Genomic DNA, 27,865 nt, shown 5'->3' on the forward strand with positions numbered 1-27,865 from the left:
TGAACTCATCGCGCCAAGCATTTGATGCAGTCCGCCCGGCGGTTGCCAAATACGGTAACAGGGATAGGGCTTAGGGCTTGCCACTACCATACGTTCTTCAGTATTATTTCGTGCATAAGAGTATAGGAGCTACACATTCTTGGTTTGCCCGCTCCTCTCAACCATCCGTCGGCCTAGTACATCATGGAGGCTCTCATCTTGTTATAATCCGCCTGCGTGATCGGGTTATATTTGGCTGGCCGGTCCGCACTGATACAAGATGGGATACATTCGATGACGGAGGCCGGGTCCGCAGACATGAAGTAAGGGATTGAATAGCGCTCGCGCGTCATGCGACCAGCACCCTCACCGCGATCCGCAAGTGGCGGCATTCTCACTCGGTGGTTAGTAGATCTGAGCCGGTCTATAGCTGTCAGCATCTGCCCCCTCGTGATGATGTGCAGGGACAGGTTAGAACGAACCGTTGCTCCACATCTGCAATAAGTCTCCCACGTTCAGAACTATGGCATCCTTCACTGGGTCGGCTGCGACGAAAGCGCCAGGGTTCGTCACATCCTCCACCTCCAGTCCCCCACAGTTGTCCTGGAAAAGCATGGTCATCGAGCTCCAGTCTGTATGGGCCGGACACCGGGCGATCCGTTCGCTCTTCAGATCTTCAGCTGGGACTGGTAGATAATGGAGGAGACGCAGCTGATTGTTGTGGCCTGAATGCTGCTTTGTCAGATACTCCTCGTCCTCCAGATCCAGCCCCATGGCTACGGCGCGAAGCAGCTCTCGCCCTAACTTCCAGCATTCAGAGTAGAAATCGGTCATGAATACACGAAACCCTGGGAGCGTGTCATCCGGTATCCACTGGTTTGGCTGGGCTGTGTTTTCCTCGCTGCCGATGTCAAAGACTTCCTGCCGTGCGTCTCAGATCAGACAAAAGCGCCCAACAGGCGTTCCACCGACGGCGTACCTTGACATCTGGGACCTCCCGTAGCTTCTTGCGCTCCTCTTCATCGTCACCTGTGCTCATGGTCTGCGACACCTTCTCTAGCCCTGGCCACGAGTAACCGCGATGGATCGCCCAGCCTTCGGGGTGAGGGGCTTTCATCTTCTCTTGTTCCGAAAGGGCGAAGAAGCGTCTGGACCAGTGGAACGCCTCGTCGATGAGGCCTTCGGGAAGAGAGTGGTTTACTATGTAAACGAAACCGACGGTTTGACAGGCTTCCACCAACTCCCGGGCGATGCGTAGCCTGGACAGCCTGTCTTGGGTGTTCGCCCAGGAGGAAAAGTCCACCATGGGAATCTTCATGGGGCATGCAGCCGGCGCCATGACGGTCTAGATGAGAGCACTAGGGATATCGCAGGTGGATTCGGGCGAAAAGCAGCTGTGGCCTGAACAACGTTGCACGCGCAAGTCACATGCATCCCCGCTTTTCTCTTCAGTCCTCATCCATGGATCATACTCTAACTCGGAGTGTTCCAATGGCTATGGATGCAGATGGACAGTCCGGCACCAAAGCGGGCATCATGGTTTGGTATGTTTCAAGGCGCGACATCAGACACGCCGTTCCCCAAGTCCATAAATTCGAATTTGCCTTCTAGCTGAAGCAGTGAAAAGAATGAGATCCAACGACATGGCCATGGCCGTGGTACGGGGTTAATTAAGGAAGAAAAGTACGAATGTAATAGATGGACGGGCGGACTGACTCGGTTGCTGTGGCAGGGATCCTGGTCCGGTGGAGTTTGCGCTGGCACATCCATCAGCATCATCCTGATCCACTTCCCCCGATCGCTGCTTCTTCTCTCCAGCGGGAGACACAATCGATTGAATGGTGCTTTCTTTTTCCCCCCTTGAAGTTTTACATCTCCAGTGACCGGTGAGTTCCCATCATAATCCCCCACTCAGACACCCCATCTCTCATTACCGCTTTGAGTAGTTTGTTGACCGCCTCGTCGGCAGTCCGTCGCATCCATCCTAACGGTCGTCCTCATCGAATTGAACCGATACCAGAATCCTACGGCGTGCTTTCATCATACGCGCGATCCTCGAATTGACATCGATCTACCATACCCCAGCTGGCGGGCGGAACCATCCCCCCGGAACCGCAAGAATGAAGGTTGCAGGGTGGATCTCGACCACATTCCTCGCCTCGACGGTGCTATCGATAGAAACGCTTCCATTCTCCCCTCCTCAGACGGCAGAGACCAGTTGGCGAGCTTACGACGTCTTACGGATACTGAAACGGGCCGACAGCTGTCCGGCCGGATACCAGGGCTGCTCGAACCTGGGACATTCGGACGTCTGCTGCGCAAACGATTCGAAATGCTCGCGAGACGCCGCCGACAACATTGCCTGCTGCCCGACGGGTGCCAGCTGCACCGGTAGCCTCACGGGGAGTTCCACGAGCTTCAAGTTCCCCCAGACGGTCACCGCCACCTCGACGACCGGCCCCAACCAGGCGACCATCACGGGGTCCACGCTGCCAGGCGCATATCCGTTCGTCCTGGTCCCGACGACCTTCCCGAATGCCGGCGTCTGCTCCTCATACTACTCCCTGTGCGAGAGCGAGTACACGCAGTGTCTCACCCATCTCGGGGCCGGGTATGGCGTCACGGTGGCCGGCGGAGGCGGCGGCGTGACCAGAGCGGCAACGCCGGCAGCCATGTCCACCTGTTCCAGTCTGAGTTTGCAGGCTTGTCACGGTCTGAATCTGGGGTATTGCGGCACGTATGCTACCGGTCCGGGGGATGCGAACCAAGCCGGGCCCGGTCGGCCCACGAGCCTACAGGATCTGGCCTTTGGCATGATCGTTGGAGTCGCGGGGATGTTTATCTAAACGGGCGGTTTCTACGGTGGATTCGACATGGTTTGACGCCTTTGGTCCCTGGATGGATTACGGACGATGGAATGATGATGATTGTTATGCGAGAATCTTCCCTGGCAGCATGTATCTATCTGTTTAGCGATGACTGTATATACGAGATATTGGAGCCGATCAAGCAGGTACCGACTGCACTGCACACCGCCTGACGAAGATTGGGCCGTTGATGCGTTGTGGCTACATGGATTTTCCCGTCGCCCCCAGTTGCGTGCGTTGGCAGCCGAGGATAGGCCGTCCGTACGTCCCTGGAATCGCCTGCCGGGGGATGTACTCTGTACACCGACAGGACAGGGTCACTGGGTGGGACTAATTTATCTCTAATTTATCTCATTCTGACATCCTCCGTATACAGAGCTTTTAGCCGTGGATAGCGGCGATTGGCTCGAGGAAATGCGGGTGGTTGGTCCGACTGAAGGAGGAGGCTGGGAATCGCATCACCATCCCCGGCACCCCTCCATTCTTTTTCCCCTTCGCATCTCCCCTCCCTCGACTTCCGTTTGACAGTCTGCGACGAGTCCTTCTGTCGTCACATTCTTTCCGTCGGCTTCCATTCCAGCGTCTGAACCGGGGTTGCTCTGCGTGGTGCTGCGGCTTGTCACTCCGTTCGGCCCCGTCCGCAGCGGGTTCATACATCGAGTATACTCCTCCGGAGGTTGGGTCGCATTCTTCACCATTTCTCGCTGGATTTCGCCCATTCCATCCAATATATCCCCCACCGCCATGCATACTTCCCGCATCCTACGTTCTGCAGCATCCGTCCTGGCCGTCCTGACTTCCCTTCAACTGTCGGCCGCCTCCCCGCTGGAGCTCAACGGCGGGGAGTTGGAGAAGCGCTGCGACAACCCGTGCGGCTTCTACGGCCAAATCTGCTGCAGCGCCGGTCAATCATGCTCGACCAACAGTAACAACGAAGCCGTCTGTGTCGACGGCAATGGCAACGGCGGCGGCGGCGGCGGCCAGTGGCAGTACTACACCACGACGTACATTGTCACGGAGACAGACACTTCGACCGTCACATCCGTTTGGAGTAGCTACATCTCCCAGACGACGGGCTCCAGCGGCGGCGGGTCGGGGAGCTGTAATGCGGAAATCGGCGAGTCGAAATGCGGCGATGAATGTTGCGGACCGGCCTATGTCTGTTCCTCCGACAAGAAGTGTGTCCTGGGGAGTTCGTCCATCTGGGTGACGGCCACCCCTCCGGTGCGAGGAACCAGCGCATCCACGGTCACCGCGACGGCTGCCGTCACCACGACGCAGGGTTTCGAGGCGCCGGTGGGCACCGACGGGGCGACGCTGGTCGGCGTCCACGCCGAGGGCAACGGGCTCAGCGGGGGAGCCATCGCGGGCATCGTCATCGGAACGATCGCCGGGGCGTTCCTGTTGCTGCTGCTCTGCGCCTGTCTCTGCTGCAAGGGCGCCCTGGAGGCGCTCTTCGCCTGTCTGGGCATCGGGAAACGACGGAGAAAGGATACGACCTACGTCGAGGACCGGTATTCCCACCACACGCATAGCAGACCCGAGGGCCGCACGTGGTTTGGCGCTCGTCCGGAGGCGTCGGATGTCAGCGGCGAGAAGAAGTCCAAATGGAGCAGCCTGGCTACGATTGGCATCATCCTCGGGGCGCTGGCGCTGTGTCTGGGGCTGAAGCGACGCAGAGACCACGACGAAAAGTCCGAATACAGCTACCCGACCTCTTATTCGTACTACTCGGATTACTACACGAACCCAAGCAGTAAGTGTTCCCTCTGTCCCTCTGTTTTGTTGTCTCGCTCTGCGCTCACTGTTTCCCAGGCAGCGAAAGTTCCGGGAGACGGACCAGATACACGCGCCGGTCGAGAAGATCTCGCACACGGTCACGACGATCATGAAGCAACGAATTTCAGACGAGTGGATGGGGATCAGCCGTGATTCTGATTCCTTGATTGTGCATAAAGGCGCCGATGATGATGCTGATGTATTACGATGTTTTGTTTCCTGTGTTTTGTTAGATATGACCACGCGCTACGTGTATTTGCGTTCTAATGTCTTGTCTTTTGGGGTCCACTGGGCGATGATATGTGAGGGATGAGCGAGACGATGTACATACGTGATACGAATACATATACTGGATCCTCTACGGCCACGGATCGATCTCATGTACACTCCCCCCGGGTTCATGCACCTGCTGGATTGACTCGTGCTGCGTGTAACCTGCAGGCCAACAGAGAACTCCTCACCGAAGTACAATCAATGGAAATGCAATAAACCAGTTGATCTGAAGAATAGAAACCATGAGGGTAGAATTCGGGTACATACATACTAGGTACTGGGTATGTGTGGCCTTCAGTCCGATGCTGCCCGGACGGAACGGCGTCCCCGCCCTGCCGAACTTCCATCTCCCTCATCAATCTCGACCGATCGTCTTCTTCCTCCTCTCTCATCCCCCTCGTCTCTCTACCCTCCACCTCCCAACCACTTCTGCTACGATCGTTCATGAATGCGACCTCGAGTGATCTCTGACAATCCGCTATCATTTCCTTAGTTCTTCAGTCACTTTATATCCCCCTCTACCCGGTCGCGCAAGGCTGTCCCGACCGCCTCCTCTCCTGAGGATTACGAGTCCCATCGTCGACCTCCGATTCTTCGTCGGCCCGTCATGCTTCAAACGCAGACCCAACACGTTTTCTCCCACCAGCACCAGTACCCGCAGGCTGATCCGTCCTGGCTGCAGCAACAGCAGCAGCAGCAGCAGCAGCAACACCACCAGGCGCAGCACCACCCTCAACAACAACACTCGTCGCTGGCGGCTCAACAGCATGCCCAAGTCCAGGCCGCTGCCGCTGCCGCCGCCGCCGCTCAACAACAGCACTACAGTCGGATCGCGATGGCTGGGAATGCTGGCGCCGGGAATCCGTCCCAAGCGACTGCGGGGGCGATGGGCGGCGATGGCACCTTGCCCGGGGCGGTTTCGGTGATGGATGGCGGGATCACGGATGAAAACCGCAAGGTCTTCATCTGGGTCGCTGAACTTTTGGACCCCAATCGCCGGGAAGCCGCGCTCATGGAACTTAGCAAGAAGCGCGAGCAGGTTCCGGAGTTGGCGCTCGTCATCTGGCACTCGTTCGGTATGAAGTCTTCCCCCTCCCGTTCCTGATGTAGGGATGAGTTTTCTCACACTGTCTGCTTCACCCTCGCAGGTGTCATGACCGCTTTGCTGCAAGAAATCATTTCCGTATACCCCCTGTTGAACCCGTCTCAGTTGACTGCGGCCGCCTCGAATCGGGTCTGCAATGCCCTTGCGCTCCTCCAGTGTGTGGCCTCCCATAATGAGACTCGCACGCTCTTTCTCAACGGTATGTGGCGACTCCACGCATGATGCCCGCTCGTCCTCGATCATAACTGACAACTCCCTTCGGTCACTCCAGCACACATCCCTCTGTTCCTCTATCCTTTTCTCAACACCACCTCCAAGTCGCGCCCCTTCGAATACCTTCGCCTCACCTCCCTCGGGGTGATTGGCGCCTTGGTCAAGAATGACTCCTCGGATGTCATCAACTTCCTCTTGACCACCGAGATTATTCCTCTGTGCCTCCGCATCATGGAGACCGGCTCGGAGCTGAGCAAGACGGTCGCCATTTTCATTGTGCAGAAAATTCTGCTGGATGATATTGGCCTCGCCTACATCTGCGCAACCTATGAGCGGTTCTATGCCGTCGGAACCGTATTGAGCAATATGGTCACCCAACTCGTGGAACAACAGACTGTGCGGCTCCTGAAGCACGTTGTCCGCTGCTTCCTTCGGTGAGTCGCCATGGGGTCCGGAACAGTGACGCGATTTCTGACTTTTGATGCAGTCTCAGTGATAACAGCCGTGCGCGCGAGGCTCTGCGACAATGTCTCCCCGAACCCCTCCGTGATGCCACCTTCTCCTCCGTTCTCCGTGACGACGCAGCCACGAAACGCTGTCTCGCACAGCTTCTTATCAACCTCTCGGATAACGTCTCGGACGGGGCGCCGGGCGTTGCGATGTAAAACATGAAAAGTTGAACCATTTCTTTCTTTTTCGTTTGATATGCCTGGTGTATTTGACAACCTTACGATTTGCATGGCACGGTCTCGAGGCGAAAATGGGTCCTACGGCGCAATTCTGTGATGGCAAAACAACAATCCAAAAGACAAAACGCACGAAAAAGACCGGTGAGAGAGAACACGGGAGGGAGTATTTTTTTTTCTCTTTCATTTTTTTTTATTGTGACCATTATGTATACAGGTTTTCTGCTGCCTTTCGCCCTATCCCCTGTTATTCCTGTTATCCCCTCTTCGTTTTGGCTTATCTCTTTCTCTGCTTCTTCCTCTGCATTTCTTTAGGACGGTACCCGTCCTCTTTTCGGGCATAATGGTACTAAGGCTGTGTGGTGGCGTGTGGATCTGGATGGCGCTGTCTTGTTCTCTGCATTCTGTTTGCCCTCGATGGCCCTTCTCCATTCCCAACTGAATCCGATAGACTCTCTTTGAGCGAGATACCAAGATCTAAGTTGTTTCAACGCTATGAGTTATTACTGTGATCCAACCTCATTCCGTTCCCTAGGTAGGTACCTGTCCTGGGTAGTGCTGGTGGTTGTAGTGGTGGTTGTAGCGTCACTGATGGGTTCGCTAATCGGTCGGATCACCTGACGCGGCCGGGTCTCGACGCGCCTTTCGCTGCCGAGCGGCGGCCTTTCTCTCTGAAGTCATCTCCATCTCGCCAGACCCCTTCGATCAGCCTCCCCGGCCACCAAACCCGCGCTGTTTGTCTCCCAACCTTTCTCTAGGTTGCGTTGGATCCCGCCAGGCGCTCGTTTCTTCTCTTTACTCTGACTTCTGCCGTCTCACACCCCATTGGATCGACCGAATCTACCGTTCTGAGCATTTCTTGTCCTGCGCCGCGGCGCCGTGAATGGTCTTGAGCCGCCTCCATGGTATCGCGAAAGCGCACCCGCTCCGAGGTGGACGCTGCCCCCGAGCAGCCCCCCGATGAGCCCAGTCTGCTCAACCGACTGCGGAACTGCTGGGAGTTTGCCTGTCTGATGCAGTACATCACCATCTTTGGGAAACTCATGAAGATCGACGAGGATTTTGGTATAGATGTATGTGCCTTTTCTGCGAACCTCCAATACTTGGACACGATGTCCGACATCGTCGCGTTGGATGATTCACTAATACATCTCCCTCTCGCCCTACAGGACCTAGAAAATGAATGCCTCAAGCCCGGCCCGTCCCAAAAGCTCATGGAGATCGGACTCTGTCTGCTCAAATGGGTCTCGTCGCATCGCGGCCTCACGTACGTCCCTCCTCCCCGGTCGTTTCTAAACCCCCTCCCCCCAGTAGACGGCGAAACTCACCATGCGGAAACCCCTACCGTGCAGGTTCGACAATTTCGACGAGTACACCCGGCGCCAATGGAACGCCAAAGCCTCCCACCTCCCCAACCCCTTCGGGTACGACGAGGTCCCGAACAAGTTCGCCGAGTTCGACGTCTTCCTGAAATTGCGCGTCCTCCACCAGCTCTCCCTCTGGACCTTCTGGAACCCCGACCGCATCCGCGATAAGATGCCCGAGCAGCGCGAAATCGACCAGACACAATGGGTGGGTATATGTCCTGTGCGCCGTCCAGGCGCACGCGAACCCCCGTGCCGGACAACACGGCGGCTGACACTTTCGCTCCGCAGCGCATCGAAGAAGTAGGTTACGATCGCCACGGTCGCTACTACTACATCCTCGACGACAATCGACTCTACCGCCGCACCGACCCGCCCGTCCCGCCTCCGAAGCCCGCCCCGAAGCCCAAGTCCCGTCGAAAGAGCGCCCGCGCCATGCGGGCCGCCAAGCGGCGCAGAGTCGCGGAGGAGTCCTCTGACGAGGAGGATTATGCCGCCGCCACTGCCACTGCCGACGATGGGGACGCTGCCGCTGCCGCGCAGGACCCTTTCGCGGAGATGACGTGGGAGTGTGTCGCTGTCACGCTGGACGACTATAAGGGGTTCTTGGAGAAGATCCGCAAGACGAAGGACGCCGACGAGAAGATCCTGCGCGACCGCATCGAGGAGCAGGTTCTGCCGATCATCGAGAAGGAGGAAGAGGTCCAGCAGCGAGAGCGCGTCAAGCGCGAAAAGGAGCTGTTCAATATGCAGCTGCTGGCGGGCGCGAAGCGCTCGAGCCGTCTGGCTGGGAAGGCGGAGAAGGAACGGCAGGAGCGTGAGGCGGCGGAGGCGACGAAGCGGCAAGAGGCGGATTTGCTCGCCGCCCAGAAGGCAGAGGATAGACAGAAGCGGATGGAGGATGAGCGACGGGCGCGGGTCATGACCCGCGAGAATCGCATCAAGGAGCGGGAGAGGAAGCGCCAGCTGCACGAGACCGAGCTGGAGAGGATCGAGGAGGAGCAGAAGAAGCGCGAGCGCGGCGAGAGCCGGATATCCGAGAGGCAGCTCCAGGCCGAGCTGGAGAAACAACGGAAGAACTTGGAGGACCTGTCGCAGGAGGACGAATGGATCTTCGACTGCTCGGGCTGCGGCGTCCATGGAGAGAACCTGGTATGTGCTACGTTTACTGGTTCCTTTTGCTACCGGTGCTAACTCAACGATAGGACGATGGCTCTCACAGCGTCGCCTGCGAAAAGTGTAACGTCTGGCAGCACAGCAAATGTCTTGGTATCGCGCAGGATGAGGCCGAGCGCGACGACTTCCATTTTGTCTGTCAGGATTGCAAGCGTCGAGAGGAGGAGGCCAAACGTCCGAAACTCCCGCCCCTGAAGTTCCGACTTGGGTCGTCGCCTTCGTCTGCGGGCGCTCCTCATGACAGTCCTCATGCCAAAGACGTCAGCGCCGTGGGAATCTCTGCACCTGCACCGGCAGTCTACAGCGCTACATCCAGCCATCAGCAGGTCTCCCCGTCCAAGCCGCCGATGGTGCCCTCTCTCCCGCCTCAGCCCGCTGTCCAGCCTATACCGTTCCCACTTTCACCTGATCGGCGACCTCAGACGGCTCCTACAAACGCATACGCCGCCGCCTCGCGAGCCCCGTTCTCCCCTTCAAAGGGCATTAATGGATTCAATGTGTATAACGGACAGCCACCAAAGCTTCCCCCGATCCACCAGGCAGCCCATCTGCCGCCTCAGAATCAGGGCCAATTCCAAAGCAGCCCCTTCCAGAGTCAGCGGCCGTCGTCTTCACACTCCGTGCATAGCCCATCCCTCCCGTCCCCCATCCAGAACCGCCCGTCCATGTCTCCCACTCAGGGAAACCGTGACGTAGGTCCTCTGGCCGGGTTTCCGCCCGCAGGGTCGTCAGAGAACCCGGCGCCTTGGACGCCCTTCCGACAGCATCCAGTGTCTCTCCCGGGCTCTGCAAACCGCCCGTCGTTCCCATCTTTCCACAGTGGTGCTCATCCTTCCTTCGCAGCCACTCCTAACGGAGGCCACTCGTCACCACCGCAGAGCTCACATGGCCGGCCGCTGTCCGGGATCAGCCCGACCAAGCAGTCCCCGCGCCCAATGACCTCCGGGAGTGTTGCTGGTGCTCCAGTCCTGCCGCCGATCCAAAAGCTCGAGCCCAGCCCGAAACTGATGGGCCGGAGCTCGCCCGATGCGCCCATTCCCCCTCCCGTCAAGTGCATGACTCCAGAGCAGGAGGAGCGTCGGCAGAGAGAGAATGCCATGATGGCGCAGGGGTCCTCGCATGCCGTACCCAACGGCCAACATCCAATGTTATCATCGCCTTCACTTAATCGCTTACCTCCCCTTGGACCGTCGGCAATGGGGCAACGACCAGGGTCTTCTTTTGCATCACAGGGGCCCCAGAATGGGTCAAAACCGAATGGGCCATAGGACCGTCCGCGACGAACATCTGATTGCGGTCGCATCTCTTTTCTTGTACCACGAAGAAATTGCAGACACTGGTATCAGTTTCGGCGCCCTCCGTTCTTTGGCTTTCGATATTGGCGTCTACGTCGTTGACGACCATTTTGGGTGGTGGATCTGCGTGGATCGGATGGTGGATCTCGAGGCGGACATGGCGAGGTGGAAACATTTTCCCCAGCAAATACGCATCACCAACCGACCTCGAACGACGGGTATCCTGTGCATCGTTTCGCACGTTGGCTGTGAGGTTAATTAGACGTCCTCGCACTCGGTGAATTGGTCCACGTTGAATACTGCAGTTCCGATTAGGTTCTGGCGCGGACAGAACTTTGGGTGCGACATGGATGCATACTCTATTGTAAAATCATGTCTGTGTATCAACAAATGGTGTTTTCTGTTTCTCCCCGATGTTTGTCTCTGCCTTTTGCTCGTTCTGTTTTATTCTCGCTTGGTTTGGGGTGTCACGCAAAGATGAGGGCGTTGGGCCATAGAATCGGATGAGGGCTGGCTGTTCTAGGTTAACGGAAGAATCGCATTGTACAATGATAAAAAGTCCAGATATTGCTAGGGTCTACAGAAATGCTATTGAATATTGCGGTGTCTACCCATTCTGACTCGTTGGGAAATCGGCACTATTTGCTAGTCCTGGTCGATTAATTAATGTGCGATATCGACCACTCTCCGCACAGTAGCGCCCCCAGAACCTCCCCCTGGGGCCGTAGCAAACAACCATCTTTCCCAAACAAGAGACACACAAAGGGGGGCGTCCTGGTGGCAGAAAACGAACGAGGGGGACAAACACATTCATTTCCGATTACCATCGCAGCTCGTAGGTAGGTTGAGGGCCCGTCAATCATCCCACCCCGAAGCGGTCAAGGCGTCAATAGAGGGGCGAGGGAGGGGGGAATTAGGGGGGGAAAAAAGCAAACGCAATTGTTCAAATCCCGACATACATGATAGTCGATCAATCAATTCAGTCGACCTGTTGGCAGGCCAGTGTGCTGCCTGTCGTCTGCGTCTGGCCTGTCTGGCATGCAGGAAGATGTTGTCTTTCTTCTGAGCCAGCACAAGCGGTGGATGAGACATGTCGGGGTGTGACATCGATCACCCGCAACATTCGGTCTGGTCTGCTCGATAGATATGGGTTTAAGGTTATACTGGCCAGAGGAACTATCTCCCGCTCGACGGAGTTTAAAGGTTCATCACATCACACGAGGAAACGGTTTGCTGGATCGGGGTCTCGTTGGACCATCCTAGGGTACGGCGAACTCCGGCCCAAAGTTTCAATGATCTGATCCCCTTACTGTCATAGCCAAACCTAATTGCTGTTCTCTGCGCCATGGGCGTTATGCCCTCGTGGCCATCATGACCGGACGGCTGTTTCTTCCTGTAACCAACACCTGCATTCGTCCATGAACCTCCTGCGTTGGCCTTCATCCGCCGCTAACACCGCGATTGGTCCCAACATCCTACCTGGCCTTTCATTTAAGCTGTGTGGCACACGGTTTTATCCGGCCAGTGAATGCCCGTCCTCGGGTCCGACGCCAGGCGGTTTGCCTTAGGACCGCCTCTTGACTGACAGCTGACCCTGCCTGTCAGTGGGGAAACGAGCCTTCCGTGTCGATCGTGGGTCCCTCTCTGTCATCGCAGCTACTGTCTAGGATGCACCAGCCGGGCTCTGCGACGGAGAGTGATGCGATGTCTACCGATGGCCGGCATAGAACCAGACAGTGCAATACCCCATGATTGATTCCTTTGCCACATCGCTGCGTCACCGTTCTCCCAGGGCTTCAAGAGTATGAGGGGGGAAGAAACGAGCGTCCCATCGGGCATGATCGAGTGACTTGATCTATCGAATTCCAGGCCCGAAGTCCGCACGGATTTCGGAGTTAGTAGTATACGTCCTAGGAGAAGGGCCGGGGTACTATCGCGCGCCAATTCACCCCCAAAAGGCCCTATCATACACGTACCCTGTAGACCATTCCGCCCGATAGAGTCAGTCAATCTCTACCACATTGGACGATAGCGGATGCGCGAATTAAGACGTGTTGTACTCCCCGTATACGAGACACGCAAGACGTTCAATACGAGTCATCTAACTTTCGATAGCGACGACGCAACATCCTCCTAATTCCGCTAACTCTCCATCCTCGCAGATCCTGCCCGTGCTCACCCGGGAACTATCCCTATCGCCCATCGTGACGCACTGGCGAATTGATCCAGTCCATCGACGCAGATACTACCCTTCTTCCCCCCTGGGTCAGTGCGAGTGTGGGTTCTAGACTGTGCGCTAGGCTCGGCTGCGACTCAGTTGCAGTGGATTTCCGACATACTAGTAGATGCCTAGTGCTGGGGACTTCCTGAGAGTTGTGCAATGACTATTGTCCTTGCCTGGAGGCAGACGGGGGCCGCGTCCTGACGGACTTGCCTCCTCGTACTTACGTAGACGCATCATGGGATTTGGGGAGAAACCGTTCCGTCTCTGTGTGACGTGATTTTGAATTTCTAACCATTTTTATTTTTCGGCTTGGATTTTGGGCCCCCCAAGGGGAAACCTCGGATGAAGTCATCTCCTGCACTGACTGAACTCCACTTTTGCTTTTGGCTGTCCGACCCTTCTCCTGTCAGCCGTTCGGTGCTGCCCGTCAAGAATGCGTCGTGAACGGTTGGACTGTGCTGGGCGGGAACCGCCTCAGACCTGTCCTCGCCAGCACCCGAGTCATGGTTTCTGTCGGTCACGGAACTCGCTTGTCAATGCTTGTCCGACCTTTTGCGTCGCTTAATGCGAAAGGGGCAAGAAATTCCAGAGGGATATTGCTTGTACCTAACGAGGTACAGACAGTCCATGCATCCATGCCTCGTCGCCGTCATACGTGCCCGGCTGCAATGCAGGAATCGAGTCACCTATTGATCCCGTATCCGGTCTGGCGGTATCCAATCCCACCGTCCGAAACTGCCCTTAATGCCGTGTAATATCCTCCTTCGACCCCCCTTTCTAGCGTAGCTGCCAATCGATCGCCTCCTCCCCTGTTGGAAGCCAACCGGTCTGTCCTACCATCACCCTCCCTACCCGATGACTATGCCTCCTTAGTCCAGAGTGTATCCGGCATGTCGTGCGGGCTGAATGTTCAGTTCCCCGCGCGCGCCGGACGCTCGGTCAGCGCCTGCGCAGGCAGCAACCTCACTCGCGGATGCCCATCACCTCTCGAATTCCAAATCCCGCGTGCAACAAGACGTGTGGATAGCTGGTCATCCGCCGCCCATTGTAGTGTTGACCGACAATCCCCATGTTTGTGACCACGTTGCTGGAAGCCGTCCTCCCCTCCGCTCGTCTTTCAATCACGGCAGGGCAGGGCAGGGCAGGCACGCATCTGCACCTGGCTCTATCAGGCTGTAGGAACGGCGTGGGAAGCACAAGCTGCTCACGGGGAACGTCATGTGTAGAGTCGCACCGAGCGGTGAGCGCGATAGTTCCGACGATATGGCCTGGGATGACGATGGGGACCTATGGATCCGCCGGATGGGTATGACGGCGCCCCCATGTGAGGGACATCCTGCCACTGGCGCCAATCACGCCATCTCCCTGACCGGTCCATCTCTATCTGGCCCTCCAGTTCGTCATCGGGCCGGCCGTCGCAGACCGCTGTCATTGCCTCTTTGGGCCAAGCTGATCTCCCCGGGTCGGTGGATGCTCTAATCCCAGCCGAGGAAACGTGCAAAGGCCGAGGGGGAATGCTTTCGGGCTCCAATTCGGGCTCCAGAGGGAGTGGGTTCCGCGCGATCGAGAGCCTGACGAACCCTCGAAGGCGGGGGGAAATAAATCATATCAAATGCACGCGCGGGTTCCTACTGGCCCTTGAAACGAGGGCGTTCGGGGAATAATATCGGCTCTCTCCAAGGCTCCGCCACTGAAGGAGATACCCGGCGATATCAGTCTCCCATTGCCGGTTGTCGGGGTGAAAGCCAGCCATGGCGGTCATCGATCTGTCTGTCTTTCTATCGCTGGTCGCCCGGGACCCAATAATAATCCGGACGATACAAGATGGACGTGCATGTGTGCCATGCCGGGTGGTCTGAAACGAGGCCCTCGCGCATCTCCTCGTGTCCCTATCTGCAGCATCAGGAACGTCTGCTGGAGGCGCAGTGGGGGATATTCTTAGCATCATCGCCGGAAATGGCATGACGAACCGGACTTGAAGACACACGATGAAACAGACGGGGGTGAGATTGTCCGGAGCTTAGCCTCGGTCTGCTGCTGCTGCCACCAGTTCCCTGTCAGCGGACCCGTCGACCGATAGGAAAAAGAAACAAAAGAGAAAAGCCAGATAAAGACTAGATCCATGCCCCATACTGCACGCCGTCGAATCACGGATAATATGGGCCCCGACCTCATTCAATCGAGAACGGTGGTTGGGCAGCCGGCGGAGGCCCGTGTCCTGACTGGGGCCAACGAGGACACTCCACCGATCTTGGCGTCGATCCTCATCGTTTTCCAGAAGCCCATCGAACGCCTTCATCCCTGCCGTCAATCTTTATGCTGCAGGTGACACGGGCCAGGGTGGGATCCCGTTCCCCAAGTTACACGTTAACGAGGGGGTGCGAGATCGAGTCTACGGTTTGTCATACGGTCTGCGCCCCTTAGAGCTTACTTTCCTCGAAGGATGAAAGGCTGACGGGGTGTACACGCGGGAGTAGTGATACGGCAGTCTGTGCCTTTGCTGCTGGTATCCTAGCTGAAGGTGTCCCGGGAGTTTTGACGTCTGCTATGTGCCGGGCTTGCTGTGTTCGAGGGAGCATTTCTCTGTAGACTCGACGCCAATCAAATTGAACTAGCACGGCTGGAAAGGGATGCAGGCACGTCTGTGGATACATTTCCAGATAAGATCAGCCAAGACAGCCCCCGTTAGTGTCGAATGATTCACGCAGAATTCCACCGGCCTTCCATTCCTTCTACGCAACAAAGAAAGTTAAGTGGCCCTTCTGGTTCCTGCGCAAGCCATCTGAGCCCCGTCGAAGTCTATCAAGTGCAGATCATGCAAGCCGCACCTCCATCCTGTCTAGGGCCGGACTCCAGATTTTGGTATCAATCGAAAGGGCCCTGGGGTCCTTCCTGATCGGCGACTAGCGCTTGCTGGGGGTTTATTTCCACGGGTTCTACGCTGCATCGGGGGGCGCCGAACGCGATTTCTATGCCCAAACGGGTAGTGGGTGGATATCTCTCAGAAATGGGTACGATCATGCTGTCGACGGTGGTGAGCGCCACATGTTCACGTAGAGGGAGGAGTGGTTGGTACGACTGCGGCCTTCATCCCGGCGTGAAGGCTACGTGAGGGTCAAATCAGGGGAGGATCGAGGGGAGGAAGTCAACCCGTCCCCATCATCTGCGTCTCTTGGATTCCTTTGACCGTTTCTTTATGCCTGTTGGGTGATTCGGGATACGAACCAGCGGCCGAAAGAGTAAGAGGCAGGAGTCATGTATACTGCGTACCGTTTGGGCCGAACCTTCTCTAGCTTTCACGTGACCGTTCGGATACCAATCCTGCGGACACCCTAACAACCCAGATCCTGTCGAGAAGACCACTATAATTCCGACGATATAGACTAGAGAGACCACTAGGCCTAAAGGGGAGGATCCGAACTAATGCAGAACACTGCGATAGGACGTTGGGAGGGAGGAAATGCCCACTAACCGTCCAGCACCACAGCACGACCGCACCCACTAAACTGCATCGGGGAATGACACGGTCCAGTGATCTGCCCCAGCCAGTCTTAGCGTCGACGGAGGTGACAGCCGATGCCCTGGCTCGTCCAACCAGCGCCCGTGTGGCGCCATGTGATTGTCATCGCTCCCTTGCCGCCCGTTCTGTCAGGCAACGACCGCATCGCTTCGCCTCGTTCGCTCGCTCTGCCGTGCTACCCGTTAGTGAGGTCTTGCTTGATGCGATGCGGTGCGATGCGAACGCTCCGGTCTGCTTCAAATCCCCAACAGGAAACATAGATGGGGGCGATGAACGCATGGAAGCCTCCCTCCTCCACATGCTAGTCCAACCTGGACTTGTCTGCATCCACCCACCCATCCATCCATCGCCATTTTCCCTCTCGCCATCAGTCTGTATACAACCAAAAAAAAAGTGGCGGTCGATCGACTGATCGACTGACCGATCATGGAAATGTGGGGAATCGGTCCAGATCGCATTTCTCCTCGCTCGCTCCGTTAGTTAGGGAGGCGGGTTCGGTTTCCGTGTCCCTCCAAACCAACTTCCCCATGCGATGACGGCTCCGTTCCATGGTTCTGCTTCCAACTGACTACCAACATCATACATCCGTCCACATGCATCTAGAAGATGAACCGCGTTGTGGTGTTGTTCTAGGTGGTTTCTCATCCGTGGAAACTCTATCCGCTGATTTGTTGTACGCACGTTGGGGATTGGTCCCGTGCCAGGCTTCTTTCCCTTTTTCTTTTCTTCCTCCTACTTATGTCTGCAGAGAACTTGTACGTAGTCCAGACTGGTCGACTATGGGGTTTGGAGACAATAGGCATGATGGAGGAAGGGAGAGGTTCCATTGGTGATTGACAAGACGGCGTTTATTGGGTATTCTTTTTTTTTTAAAAAAATCTTCTTCTTTTTACTTTATTTCTTTTTACATTATTACCAAAATACCAAATACCAAAACGTAGGAAATTCTTTATTGAATAATTTTGGCCCGTTCGGTGTTTGAAATAATCGCAGATATACCATGGTCCCATTGGCAACCATCATCTACATAGAAACATGGATAGATCGCAGTGCGACCACTCCATTACCGCAGCATCTCCCTCTCCTCTCAGACTCTTATTCTTTCATACCCTGTGTCAGTCACTATTCTCATTATCTTCCACCCTATGTATAGAACCAACCGGAGATGATCAAACACTTGCTGCTCCATGTTTCTTTCTGTCGGACTGTCTGCCTGCAATTGTATTCTATTCCTGGAGAATGGATCAAATTTGGCACAAAGAAGAGGGGGGAATCCAGGGTTCTGGTGATGGATTTGGATACAATGGTTTGAATAATATCAGAGGTGTTATAATCAGGTAGCTATTGCGAAATCCGTAGGGAAAAGGGTCAGAAATGTAGATCGGGGAAGAAAATCGGCTACGAAGCCCGAAATTATGAATTAAAAAAAAATAAAATAAGAAAAAAAAATACAAATAAAATAAATCAAATATGCTAATTGAAGAAACAGTGAAATAAATTAATTCCAAACTCCATCCTAGTCTCCTACCCGGCACTCTGGAACAAAGACAACGCCATCACCTCCGCCGTCTTCCTCCTGTGGAAAAGAAACACCGCCGCCGCCTGCTGCTGCTGCTCCGCTGTATTTTTACGCTGTACTCTCAGGGTCTCAGCCGCGCGGGGGGGCCCATGGTAGCGTCGTTCTAGATGAACTGAATTTCCCAGACTATCGTTTCCACTTCTTATATCATACCGCTGCTCTCCGCTGCAGATCGTCTTGTCTGGAATTTCTAGTCCAACGCCGCCGTCCATCTTGCTTGTCCCATTGATCTAATACTGGGTTCGTCTGTCCGTCTATCAATTCTTGTTTTAATCTACGGGTTAATCTCTTCCTCTCCTCCTCTCCTCCCCTCTCTTGGCCATACTCCCGCTTACATCTAACCTTCGAACCTCTCCATCTGTTTCTCTCTTCGTCTTTCTCCTCTACCTCTCATCTCTAGCAACTCGCTCAGCAACAAAAACCCACCCGGGGAATAGCGCCCTTCACTTCATCGCGCTCTGTCTGGTCGCCAATTCGTTGCCGTCGATTGAGATTTGCAACCTCAAATGCAGATTTCTCCTCTCTACCACTTTACATCCATCATTCCCTCTCCGGACGCGTCTGCTGTTTTCTGCTGTATCGCTCTCCCTGATACTTCCGAACATCTTGCGTCATCCGGGGTTCCAAAGCTCCCGCGCACTCTATCATCGCTGCAGCTCTCACCTCCCCAGGGCTGCGGGAAACAGGCCTCTTACTCCTCCTCGAAACTGTGTTATTTGCCTCCCCTCACCATCTAGCATGACGGTCTCCGCCACCAGATTGGTTCGCGGCCAACCACTCTCGCCTCCTCAATCCACAAATGGGGAGTGCGCTCCAGAATCCCATCAGGATCCTTGCCCCATCATTCCGCCATATTATTCCCCCGGTAACACATTCGATGCGGCTGGACTGCACGGAAACCGGATGGGCGGTGATGGTGCATACGAGGGGCCGACGCCGCCGCAGTCAATGGTCAGTACCAGCCCCAAGCGCTCAGAAGACCCCCTTCCACTAACTTCGCCCTAGTCGTATGACTCTTCTTCATCGTCGTCGCAATATGCCCCCACCGGAGACTACGCACAGCCGGTGCCTTTGCAACATCCCGTAAGCCCCCTCCATACCCTCCACCCCGACACACACACACACATACACATCATCTACGGTTCCCCGAACACTGACAGCCTCAGATCATCGCTCACGGCCTACAGGTCAACACACCACCTCCCACACTGGATGAAGGCCTCATGATCTCCAACACTTCGGACCCGACCTCTCTGCGCTGGAGATCGCCTTCCGTCCAGCGTTCAGCCCGCGCAAAGACCAAGGGACCCAGAGACAGCCGCGCTCGTCGCCGACACATGGCGAAGGAGAGGCCCGACCTTCCGGGCCCCTTGAGCGAGCTGACCAAGCACATGACGCACATTCCCGTCAAGGACATGGGCGCCTGGGTGCATCGTCCCATCGAGACCCGTCGCCAGGAGGTCACCAAGAAGAATGGCAAGGTTGCGCGCCCCATGAATTCGTTCATGCTCTACCGTTCGGCCTACGCCGAGCGCACCAAGCAGTGGATTTCGCAGAACAACCACCAAGAGGTGTCCGCCGCCGCTGGCATCAGCTGGAAGATGGAGCCTCCCGAGATCCGCGAGAAATACGAGATGCTCGCCAACATCGAAAAGAAGAACCACATCAAGGCGCACCCCGGCTATCGCTTCTCGCCGTCCAAGGACAAGAAGAAGCGCCCTGCGTCGTCCGACGGCCGTCGCAACCCGGGCCAGGCCCAGAACACCCCCGAATCCAGCCCCGATCTGGGACACCACATCCGCGATCTGAGCTACTCCGAGATCGAAGGCGGGTGGGAAAGTCGCGGCTCAACCCCCTTCAGCTTTATCGATCAGGGTTATCTTGGTTCGTCCTGGCAGACGTCGAACCCGGGTCGATCGGTGCCGGGCCTCATGCCCTCCCCGGAGCCGACTCCCTATATTCAGCAGACCACGATCCACCAGAATCTGATGGGTGCCCACGTGGAGGACGTGCGCTTTGAGAGGGTCGATCTGCAGGACATGCAGTATACGTCGTCGACCGCGCTTGCCGGGCTGCCCGGAGCAGCCCACCACGACCTGCTGCAACCTCAGAGCTCGGCGCCTGGCCGGACTGACAGCCAGCTCGATCCTCAGCTCTTGTCGTTTCAGAGCGATGCCGGGAGCACCTCCGGAGGCAACCAGGTCTACGGCAGCTCGCATTACCCTGTCTGGCAAGAGACGTCAGCCACCAACTCCTACCTCCCGGTGGCCACCTCGCTGCCCCCCAGCACGATGTCGTACCCCGTCGAGTCAACATATACGACGGGGATGCAGACCCTCGTGGACAGCCGGGACGCGTGGGACGCCAGCCAGGAGACCAGCCTGGAGGCGTCTGTCGGTGAATTTGACCATTGGCTCAACCACCAAGCTTCGGGGTATTGAGTATGTGTGGAGGATACCTACCTTCCTATCTCGTGACGATGGCGATGAAGACAATGAGCTCAATGTCTATGGATGCTGATAGTCATTTTATACATCACGTTCGATCGTTTCTGTTTTCGTTTGCTGGGGATCAGGGCGGCTCTCTTGATTTAGAAGACCATGAGATCGGCGTTGCATGGCGCAAATGCGGTATCGGGTTCAGACGGATGCTGTCTTACTTGCTCCTGGGCTGGTGTTTGTTCGGATGGTTTATTGGTCGCTTAGGTTGTGTTTTCTGCAGTTGGGAATCTGTTAGTGTATTGTAATTGTTCTTCCGGATAGATTTACAGGTATCAGCTGCGCATCACCTCGTACATACTCCTAGGGTAGTTCTAGAGATACAAAGCTTCCCGAAATCGCTTCCAAGGTTCGTTTTCGAACCCTAATCACATGATGAGCTAACCCCAAAAACATATGGGACAGAAATGATAAATATCATATCCTTCATAATCCACTGCAAGGAGTCGCGTCTTGCTGGAACGGACGGGCTTATACGTATCTGACCAAGTCCACTTCATCCTACACTTCACCTCTACCTAGCTCGGTTAGCGACCATGGGTTCTCAGGGCGATTTTTCACTGGACCTGATATGAAACGGGAAATCAGCCACTGAGAAGCTCCGACAATTTTTGAAATATAGATATATGGAATGACATACATTATGAAGCTCATGAGCGCAAATTCTTGATTTTCTAGGCCAACACTGACGTATCAGTTCCATGATAACGGCGACCCAGGCTACACCAAAAAGGTCGAGATCTGAACCGCTCTCGCTGCGAATTGAATGCCTATCATAACCTACATAAATGCGGTGTATGTGGCCGCAGATTTGTTGCCTCTTTTTTTCGGCAGCATCGATCGAGTCAATCCATCCGCCTTGTATCCCAAGCTTGAACATTTCATCAATGATACATTTCAGCAAAGAGCGATTATCCTCGAGTGCTTACCGAACTCCAGGGAGACAACCAATTTATGGTTTACCCCTAACGCAAAGTATTATTGATAAAAAGCCACCAGGGAAACAATTTGGCGGTGCACGCGACTTTTAAGGCACACGCTGGCAACTCATGGCTCTCTCTCTCTCTCTATTGCTATGCCCACATGTCGCAAATGGCCTTTAGCACTTTCTTTATCTGCGCCCACATGATAAAGATATCTCTGGTTACATGCACACGAAACCCTTTCTTAGGAGCTTTTCTAATAACTTTTTTGACATAGCACTTCTAAGGGAACATTACATCGATGGGGTTAAAGTCTGGCGAGTAAGGCGACAAGTACAGTCACATAACCCCTGCAGCTGCACATAACTTCTTAAAAACGTAGGTTTGAATCGTGAGATGAGCGCTATCCATAATAAGCACCGATCTGGGATCAGGCCATCTTTCACTTACTATGTCCATAGTATAATTCGAGTTGGCTTTCAGGATTTGAAAACAGATGTTTGTATACAGAATATAGGAACTAGTTTCCGGCAGCTCTATACCTGTGTACCGCTATTAGGTGAATATGTTATGAAGTGTCGAGCATGTCAATACTCAGGTTCTAACATGCAGGTGGGCATACATTCAAGATCGTGGTGCTGGCCAATTGACGTCAAGCAATTAGATCGATGTCACGTGGAGCGCGTTCAACGTGGGGAACCAAAGACGCGCCCGCCAGCATCTCTTTCACCCGATTTCTAGATCTACGCTCAGCCTGTGTCTACTCGACAATAACAACTTCTACAACGCCCTTACATATCTTCCCACCTTATCCATTTGTCTCACCACCATCTCCGTCGAGAACTCCCCGAAAACCCCCCGGTCACACGCATCTACCTGACCATTTCCAAATCGCGCAACCAAGCCATTGAACCAGCCCACACCATCCTCATGTACGGCGAGCTCGGAAACAAACTGGTACGCCCCTCGTAGCCCCCAAACTCAGGGTTTACCCCATTAACGCACGAAACCCGCCCCAGGTCCAACATGCCAAACGCACCCAATCCCTGGTGCACCTGCCTCCCTACCAGACCGAATTAGTGAGAACGGTGGCCCGCGAAGTCCGCGACCTGGATCGCGACGTCACACAGATACTCGCCCCCTTTGAGGGGGGCTTCAACCCCTCCGCGGAGCCGGCGATCGCGTGCGCCCTCCTCGTCGACCATCTGAGCATGCGCCGCAACAAGCGTTGTCTCCTGGCGTACCACCGCGTGCGCGCCGAGAAGCTCGAGGAGCTGTGCTGGAAGGGCATCGACATCCTCGAGCAGCAGCTGCCGCCGGCCGAGGAGGACGGTGGCTTCGGCGGCGGCCCCCACGCGGGACCGATGAGCTCGCAGAGCGGCAATCACAGCTCGCTGAGTCCCGAGGAGGAGGAGTATTTTCGCCAGTATAGCGATATGCTGGCGGCGTACAAGGGCCAGTGGACGGACATCGATCTCACGGGGAGTCTGGAGCCGCCCAAGGACCTGTTTATCGATGTGCGGGTGCTGAAGGATGCGGGCGAGATCCAGACCGAGTATGGGTATGTTATTTCGCTTGCTTTTGAGACCGGCATGGTCTGGGTTGTGCTGACTGACTTCCGCAGGGTTATCAACTTGACTAAGAATAGTCAGCTGTATGTGCGACAGGGCGATGTGGAACGGTTGATCGCGCAGGGGTTCCTGGAACGGCTGAGCTGAGCTGATTACCCTACCTAATGTCTGTGGGCTGGTTTTTATTGTCATGAGTGATCTATTATGTTATGATACCCAATTGCATGGAGTTGTTGGTAGCAGATGAGATGCCTATTCTAGTGGTGGAGCATGTAACTTGTTAGGGCTGGAATGCAAGTCGATACGCTATGCGACCAAGTTGATGACTAGGGTGCCTGCATACCAACGCCCGACCAGCAGCCTAGGCTCGATTTTCTCTTCTAATGATATTGTGTAATCAATAACAATGCAGATATCCAGGTACTAGCTTACTATACGAAGAGGATCAGGTACTAGTTTGTTACCGTGTCAATCGTCTTAGTCATGGCTCCACCGCCGCAAAAAGTAATAATTCTCCGGTTACGAGCTCTTTACGGGCCTATCATCGTCATCAGTTCCTGTTCATACTTCGAAGCTTCTCTGGAGTTTTCGTCCCCACGCCCTTTTCAGCCTCAACGCTCTGGCTACTCTGGGGAGATCCCCTCGGCGATAACAGAAATACGTCGACCATCTTCCCATCGGGTGAGTGGGCCGGCGATAACTCCCCGTGGTGATAAGACTTTTTTAGTCACTCGCTCGCCCATCGGCGATAACGACCTCTGCTCAGGAACTTCTCTCTGACTCTCTGGCCCATTACACCTCCTTCTGTCGGTCTCCCGGTCCGGGCCTATCCCCTCATATGTCGTCTTCCTCTCGTCATCTTGCAGCGAGCCAATTGCCCATGTCGACCGTGAGCTAAGTCGCGGAGACAATCTCTTGCGTCATTCGGAACCGACTTTGTCGTCCGCGCCCGCGGCGTTCGAGCCGACCATACAGCGTCTCGGAAAGCCTGAAAGTCTTGCGGCATTTTCGTGGAAATCGAAATCTTTTTTTCTGGGTGCTGTTCTGGCGAGACCGTTTCCCTCCGCGCTGGGCCGTGATCCGTTATGGGTGTGCTTCGACCCCGTAGCCGGAGCGACTCTCATGGCTCCGGGTTGTCTCTTCGTCGCGCCTCTTTAGTCGATGACTTGACTCCGGATGCGCATGAACCTCCCGTTGAGCACGCCAACAATGGAACTCCGCCTCGGATGCTGGGAATCGAACCTCTTGTCTCTGGCGGAACAAGCCACAGGACCCCAAGTCGGTCTTTCTACCATCGAACATTCAATAACACACTAGGTGAGGAACTGCGGCCCTCAAAGTACATTGTTAAATTGGCCGCGTTCGTATGTGTTGACTCCTATCTGTCCGTCAGATCCGGCCCATTACTCGTCCAATGGTCTCCGAGAACAATCGGCTGAACTCGCGTCCTTCGCGCTGTCACTCAATGGGAGCTCTCCGCAGGAGAGAAACACCCTTCCCCCGTCATTGGATATCTTCCAACAACCCGACAACATGAATCTTGCATCATCTCCGGTGGAGACAGTCATTCCAGCCGGTCCGGACCCAGAATACCAACAACCTCCAGCCACTGGATCGTCCGTGTTGACGGAGATGATTCGAAATCCTCATGAGTTCCAACACAATGTCACTCACCGTCGATCTAGCACGACGGATAGAGGTTCCAATACAGACCCTGTAACTACAGATGAGCCAGAGGCTCCTCCCACCACCGAACATACATCCTTACTTCCGAGGACATCGTCCTCAAAGCCAATCCACAGCTATGGGAGTGTGGAAGATGTCGAGAGCCAAGTGCCAATGAGGAAACCGGAGGAGGGCGTGCTACGAGAAGTCCTGTCCAATGTCTCCTCCTGTGTTCGGGTCCTGACGAGCCCTAAATCGTGGGATGGACGAGCCGTGTGGAAGCAAGGCGTTGTTTACCCCGTCAGTCTATTCCCCGCGGTATTTCTCGGTCTGCTGTTGAACATCCTCGACGCTTTGTCATACGGTATGATCTTATTTCCCCTGGGGGAGCCGATCTTCTCTGACCTCGGGTCGGACGGGATCTCAATGTTCTACGTTAGCACGATCATCGCTCAACTGATTTTCTCCTGCGGAGGGTCAATCTTCCGCGGCGGTATCGGTAGTGAGATGATTGAGGTTGTCCCCTTCTTCCATCAAATGGCTTTCACTATTTTAGCCCGGGTGGGTCAAGATAACCCGAAGTCCGTCTTGGCTACATGCATTCTATCTTTCAGCGTCAGTTCAATCCTGACGGGTCTGGTTTTCTTCCTGATGGGAACATGTGGGCTTGGGTCGCTGATTGGTTTCTTCCCGCGCCACATATTGATCGGTTGCATTGGTGGTGTTGGTTTCTTTCTCCTGGAGACCGGCTTGGAAGTATCAGCCCGGCTCCCAGGATCTCTTGAGCTCACGATTCCTACGCTGAAGAAGCTATTCCAGATGGATACCTTCCCCCTTTGGATTACCCCGCTGGTCCTCGCGGTAGGTCTGTTGGTGTTGAAGCGATTTGTGCGGTCCAATTTCCTCGTCGGCGGTTACTTCATCGCCGTGGCTGCCTTGTTCTATATTGTCAAGTTCGCCGCCAGAGTACCTATGGATACGCTGCGGAACAGTGGATGGGTCTTTGATGCTCCGTCATCTTCAAATCCATGGTGGCATTTCTACACCCTCTATGGTGAGTTATGCTCGTCTCTGGCATTTGGACGCAGTTGACCGTTGTAGACTTTTCCGCCGTCGATTGGGCGGCTTTTGTGGATACCATCCCGGCGATGTTTGCCCTCACCTTTTTCGGCATCCTCCACGTTCCCATTAATGTTCCCGCGCTGGGTATCTCCACAGGCGAAGACAACCTAAACGTGGATCGCGAGCTCATGGCACACGGAGTCACAAACGCCGTGTCGGGACTTGTGGGTAGTATTCAGGTATGCCAGCTTCTTCCCTCCAAACCATGCTCCCCTTGCTAATGATGCAGAACTATTTGGTATATACCAACAGTCTGCTTTTCATCGGTAGCGGCGGCAACTCGCGTCTAGCTGGGATTATGCTCGCAGCCGCTACTGTGGGCATTCTTCTGGTAGGCCCCGTGATTGTTGGGTTCATCCCTGTCATGGTTGTCGGCGCCCTCATTTTCCTGTTAGGAATAGAGTTGATGCAGGAAGCATTGGTTGATACGTGGGGCAGACTGCACCGGGTTGAATATCTCACAGTTAGTAACCTATCGAGTGTCTCTTGGTCTGATTAGCTGACCCGCAGGTTGTAATTATTGTTCTGACAATGGGCGTCTGGGATTTCGTCGTGGGTATCTTCGTCGGTATCATACTCGCATGCTTGAGCTTTGTCGTCCAGACGTCCCGCAAGTCCGCCATCCGGGCGACATATTCCGGGAAGATCGCGGGCTCGACAGTCAGACGGCCTCCGATCCAGCAACGGTTCCTAAAAGAGGCCGGACAGCAAACACTAATCATAAAACTAGGCGGCTATCTCTTCTTCGGGACGATCGTCGACGTGGAGAACACCATACGCGGTCTCATCGAAGAGGAAGCCTTCAACAGACGACCCATCCGCTTCCTCATCCTGGACTTCACCCGCGTCTACGGCCTGGACTTCTCCGCCGCCGAGGCATTCACCCGCATCAACCGGGTGCTCCAGAAGCGACATGTCCAGATGACCATCTCCGGGCTAGACGTGGAAGGCGAGATTGGACGCAGTCTACAGAACGTCGGGCTGTTCGAATCGGATAACGGCGTGCAGCTATTCGAAGATCTCAACTCAGCCCTAGAGTTCTGCGAGAACAACTACCTCAAGGTCTTCTACAGCTACCGCGAAGCGCTCCTGAAACGGACCGCCGTCTCCCCGACGTTCCTGGAAGTCCCCGTGTCGCAAACCCAACACCACCTCGGCGAGGGCATTGTGAGCTCCCCCCGCCATCGGTACCTGCAGCAAGCCGCCACCACGACTCTCCACGAGGACGAACCGGCGGTAGTGGCACCGGCCGCGTGGTCCGCCATGCGCCAACCGCTTCCGCTCCTCCTCCAGACGTTCCAGGGGCTGACGGCGCGGAACGAGGATTTCTGGTTCCCGGCGTGTGCGTACTTCGTCCGCGAGTGCTACGCCGCCGGCACGGTGCTGTTCCAGGAGGGTGACGTCCCCGGTGGCTTCTACCTGCTCGAGTCCGGGATGCTGCGCGCCGAGTACGAGCTCCCGCAGGGTAGTTACTTCGAACTGATTGTGGCTGGGCGGCCGTGCGGCGAGCTTCCCTTCTTCAGTGAGACCCGACGCACGGCAACGGTCAAGGCCGAACAGGACTGCGTCGCGTGGTGTTTGAATGTGGAGAAATGGCGCGCCCTGAAGGACCAGGAGCCGGAGATTGCGCGGGAACTGCTGACGGTCAGTCTGAAGCTGACGACGGAGCGGATGGACAGCATTACTTCGTAAGTTTCCGGCAGTGGTTGTTTTTTGTCGCATGCGCATGCTAACGAGTCTGTCAGTTATGTTCTCACGATGGCGGCCTGATACGCCTCGTGAACGTGGCTGTTTGGGATGTTGGTTCTTTGTCTTCTACTGTTTGGATAGGTCTGGTCAATTCAGGAAGAATGAATGGCCTTTGCATCGGGTTTTTTGGGCGGTTGTCTGAGCGTTTCACCACCACGCTGGTTGGAGATACCTACGCGTGCAGTATGCATTTGATTTGTACAGGTACTGGCATATGTTTGAGTTACCTATCCACCTATATAACTAAATGATGGATTGAACGATGTGGGATGACCTG

The 27,865-nt window shown here is 55.3% G+C and overlaps 9 protein-coding genes across 9 annotated transcripts; 8 read left to right on the forward strand and 1 right to left on the reverse strand.

Moving 5' to 3' along the window:
• Positions 1–110: 110 nt before the first annotated feature.
• On the reverse strand, positions 111–1,677 carry BDV59DRAFT_171246 (isopenicillin N synthase family dioxygenase). The gene is made up of 3 exons (XM_073688546.1): positions 959–1,677; positions 462–900; positions 111–403 (listed from the first exon to the last, which is right to left on the reverse strand). Exons 1-3 carry the CDS (start codon positions 1,316–1,318, stop codon positions 174–176), a joined length of 1,029 nt encoding a protein of 342 aa, XP_073551462.1. The 5' UTR covers positions 1,319–1,677; the 3' UTR covers positions 111–173.
• Positions 1,678–1,767: 90 nt separating this feature from the next.
• Positions 1,768–3,208, forward strand: BDV59DRAFT_111901 (uncharacterized protein). Its single transcript, XM_073686627.1, has 2 exons — positions 1,768–1,865; positions 1,926–3,208. Exon 2 carries the CDS (start codon positions 2,100–2,102, stop codon positions 2,823–2,825), a length of 726 nt encoding a protein of 241 aa, XP_073551463.1. The 5' UTR covers positions 1,768–1,865; positions 1,926–2,099; the 3' UTR covers positions 2,826–3,208.
• BDV59DRAFT_111898 (uncharacterized protein) lies at positions 3,209–4,825 on the forward strand. Its single transcript, XM_073686626.1, has one exon. The coding sequence runs from the start codon at positions 3,591–3,593 to the stop codon at positions 4,776–4,778; it is 1,188 nt and encodes a 395-aa protein (XP_073551464.1). The 5' UTR covers positions 3,209–3,590; the 3' UTR covers positions 4,779–4,825.
• Positions 4,826–5,287: 462 nt separating this feature from the next.
• BDV59DRAFT_171255 (Rcd1-like cell differentiation family protein) lies at positions 5,288–7,462 on the forward strand. The gene is made up of 4 exons (XM_073688547.1): positions 5,288–5,974; positions 6,047–6,202; positions 6,275–6,650; positions 6,704–7,462. The coding sequence occupies exons 1-4, from the start codon at positions 5,506–5,508 to the stop codon at positions 6,879–6,881; spliced, it is 1,179 nt and encodes a 392-aa protein (XP_073551465.1). The 5' UTR covers positions 5,288–5,505; the 3' UTR covers positions 6,882–7,462.
• Positions 7,463–7,605: 143 nt separating this feature from the next.
• Positions 7,606–11,203, forward strand: BDV59DRAFT_111919 (putative PHD finger domain protein). Its single transcript, XM_073686628.1, has 5 exons — positions 7,606–7,975; positions 8,072–8,169; positions 8,255–8,474; positions 8,558–9,418; positions 9,472–11,203. The coding sequence occupies exons 1-5, from the start codon at positions 7,805–7,807 to the stop codon at positions 10,708–10,710; spliced, it is 2,589 nt and encodes an 862-aa protein (XP_073551466.1). The 5' UTR covers positions 7,606–7,804; the 3' UTR covers positions 10,711–11,203.
• A 7,341-nt stretch (positions 11,204–18,544) lies between these two features.
• BDV59DRAFT_111996 (uncharacterized protein) lies at positions 18,545–20,853 on the forward strand. The gene is made up of 3 exons (XM_073686629.1): positions 18,545–19,011; positions 19,066–19,143; positions 19,248–20,853. The coding sequence occupies exons 1-3, from the start codon at positions 18,799–18,801 to the stop codon at positions 20,499–20,501; spliced, it is 1,545 nt and encodes a 514-aa protein (XP_073551467.1). The 5' UTR covers positions 18,545–18,798; the 3' UTR covers positions 20,502–20,853.
• Positions 20,854–21,299: 446 nt separating this feature from the next.
• BDV59DRAFT_171265 (uncharacterized protein) lies at positions 21,300–21,725 on the forward strand. The gene has a single exon (XM_073688548.1). The coding sequence runs from the start codon at positions 21,347–21,349 to the stop codon at positions 21,587–21,589; it is 243 nt and encodes an 80-aa protein (XP_073551468.1). The 5' UTR covers positions 21,300–21,346; the 3' UTR covers positions 21,590–21,725.
• A 553-nt stretch (positions 21,726–22,278) lies between these two features.
• BDV59DRAFT_112057 (DNA replication protein PSF1) lies at positions 22,279–23,367 on the forward strand. Its single transcript, XM_073686630.1, has 3 exons — positions 22,279–22,438; positions 22,501–23,042; positions 23,106–23,367. Exons 1-3 carry the CDS (start codon positions 22,412–22,414, stop codon positions 23,197–23,199), a joined length of 663 nt encoding a protein of 220 aa, XP_073551469.1. The 5' UTR covers positions 22,279–22,411; the 3' UTR covers positions 23,200–23,367.
• Positions 23,368–24,137: 770 nt separating this feature from the next.
• On the forward strand, positions 24,138–27,609 carry BDV59DRAFT_199062 (sulfate transporter family protein; the record flags this gene model as incomplete). The annotated part of the gene is made up of 6 exons (XM_073693283.1): positions 24,138–24,369; positions 24,446–25,771; positions 25,819–26,018; positions 26,069–26,302; positions 26,350–27,527; positions 27,585–27,609. The coding sequence occupies 6 exons, from the start codon at positions 24,138–24,140 to the stop codon at positions 27,607–27,609; spliced, it is 3,195 nt and encodes a 1,064-aa protein (XP_073551470.1).
• Positions 27,610–27,865: the final 256 nt, after the last annotated feature.

This window comes from Aspergillus ambiguus, assembly GCF_047715705.1.
Source record: "Aspergillus ambiguus strain CBS 117.58 unplaced genomic scaffold BDV59scaffold_4, whole genome shotgun sequence".
Classification (NCBI taxonomy): Eukaryota; Fungi; Ascomycota; class Eurotiomycetes; order Eurotiales; family Aspergillaceae; genus Aspergillus; species Aspergillus ambiguus.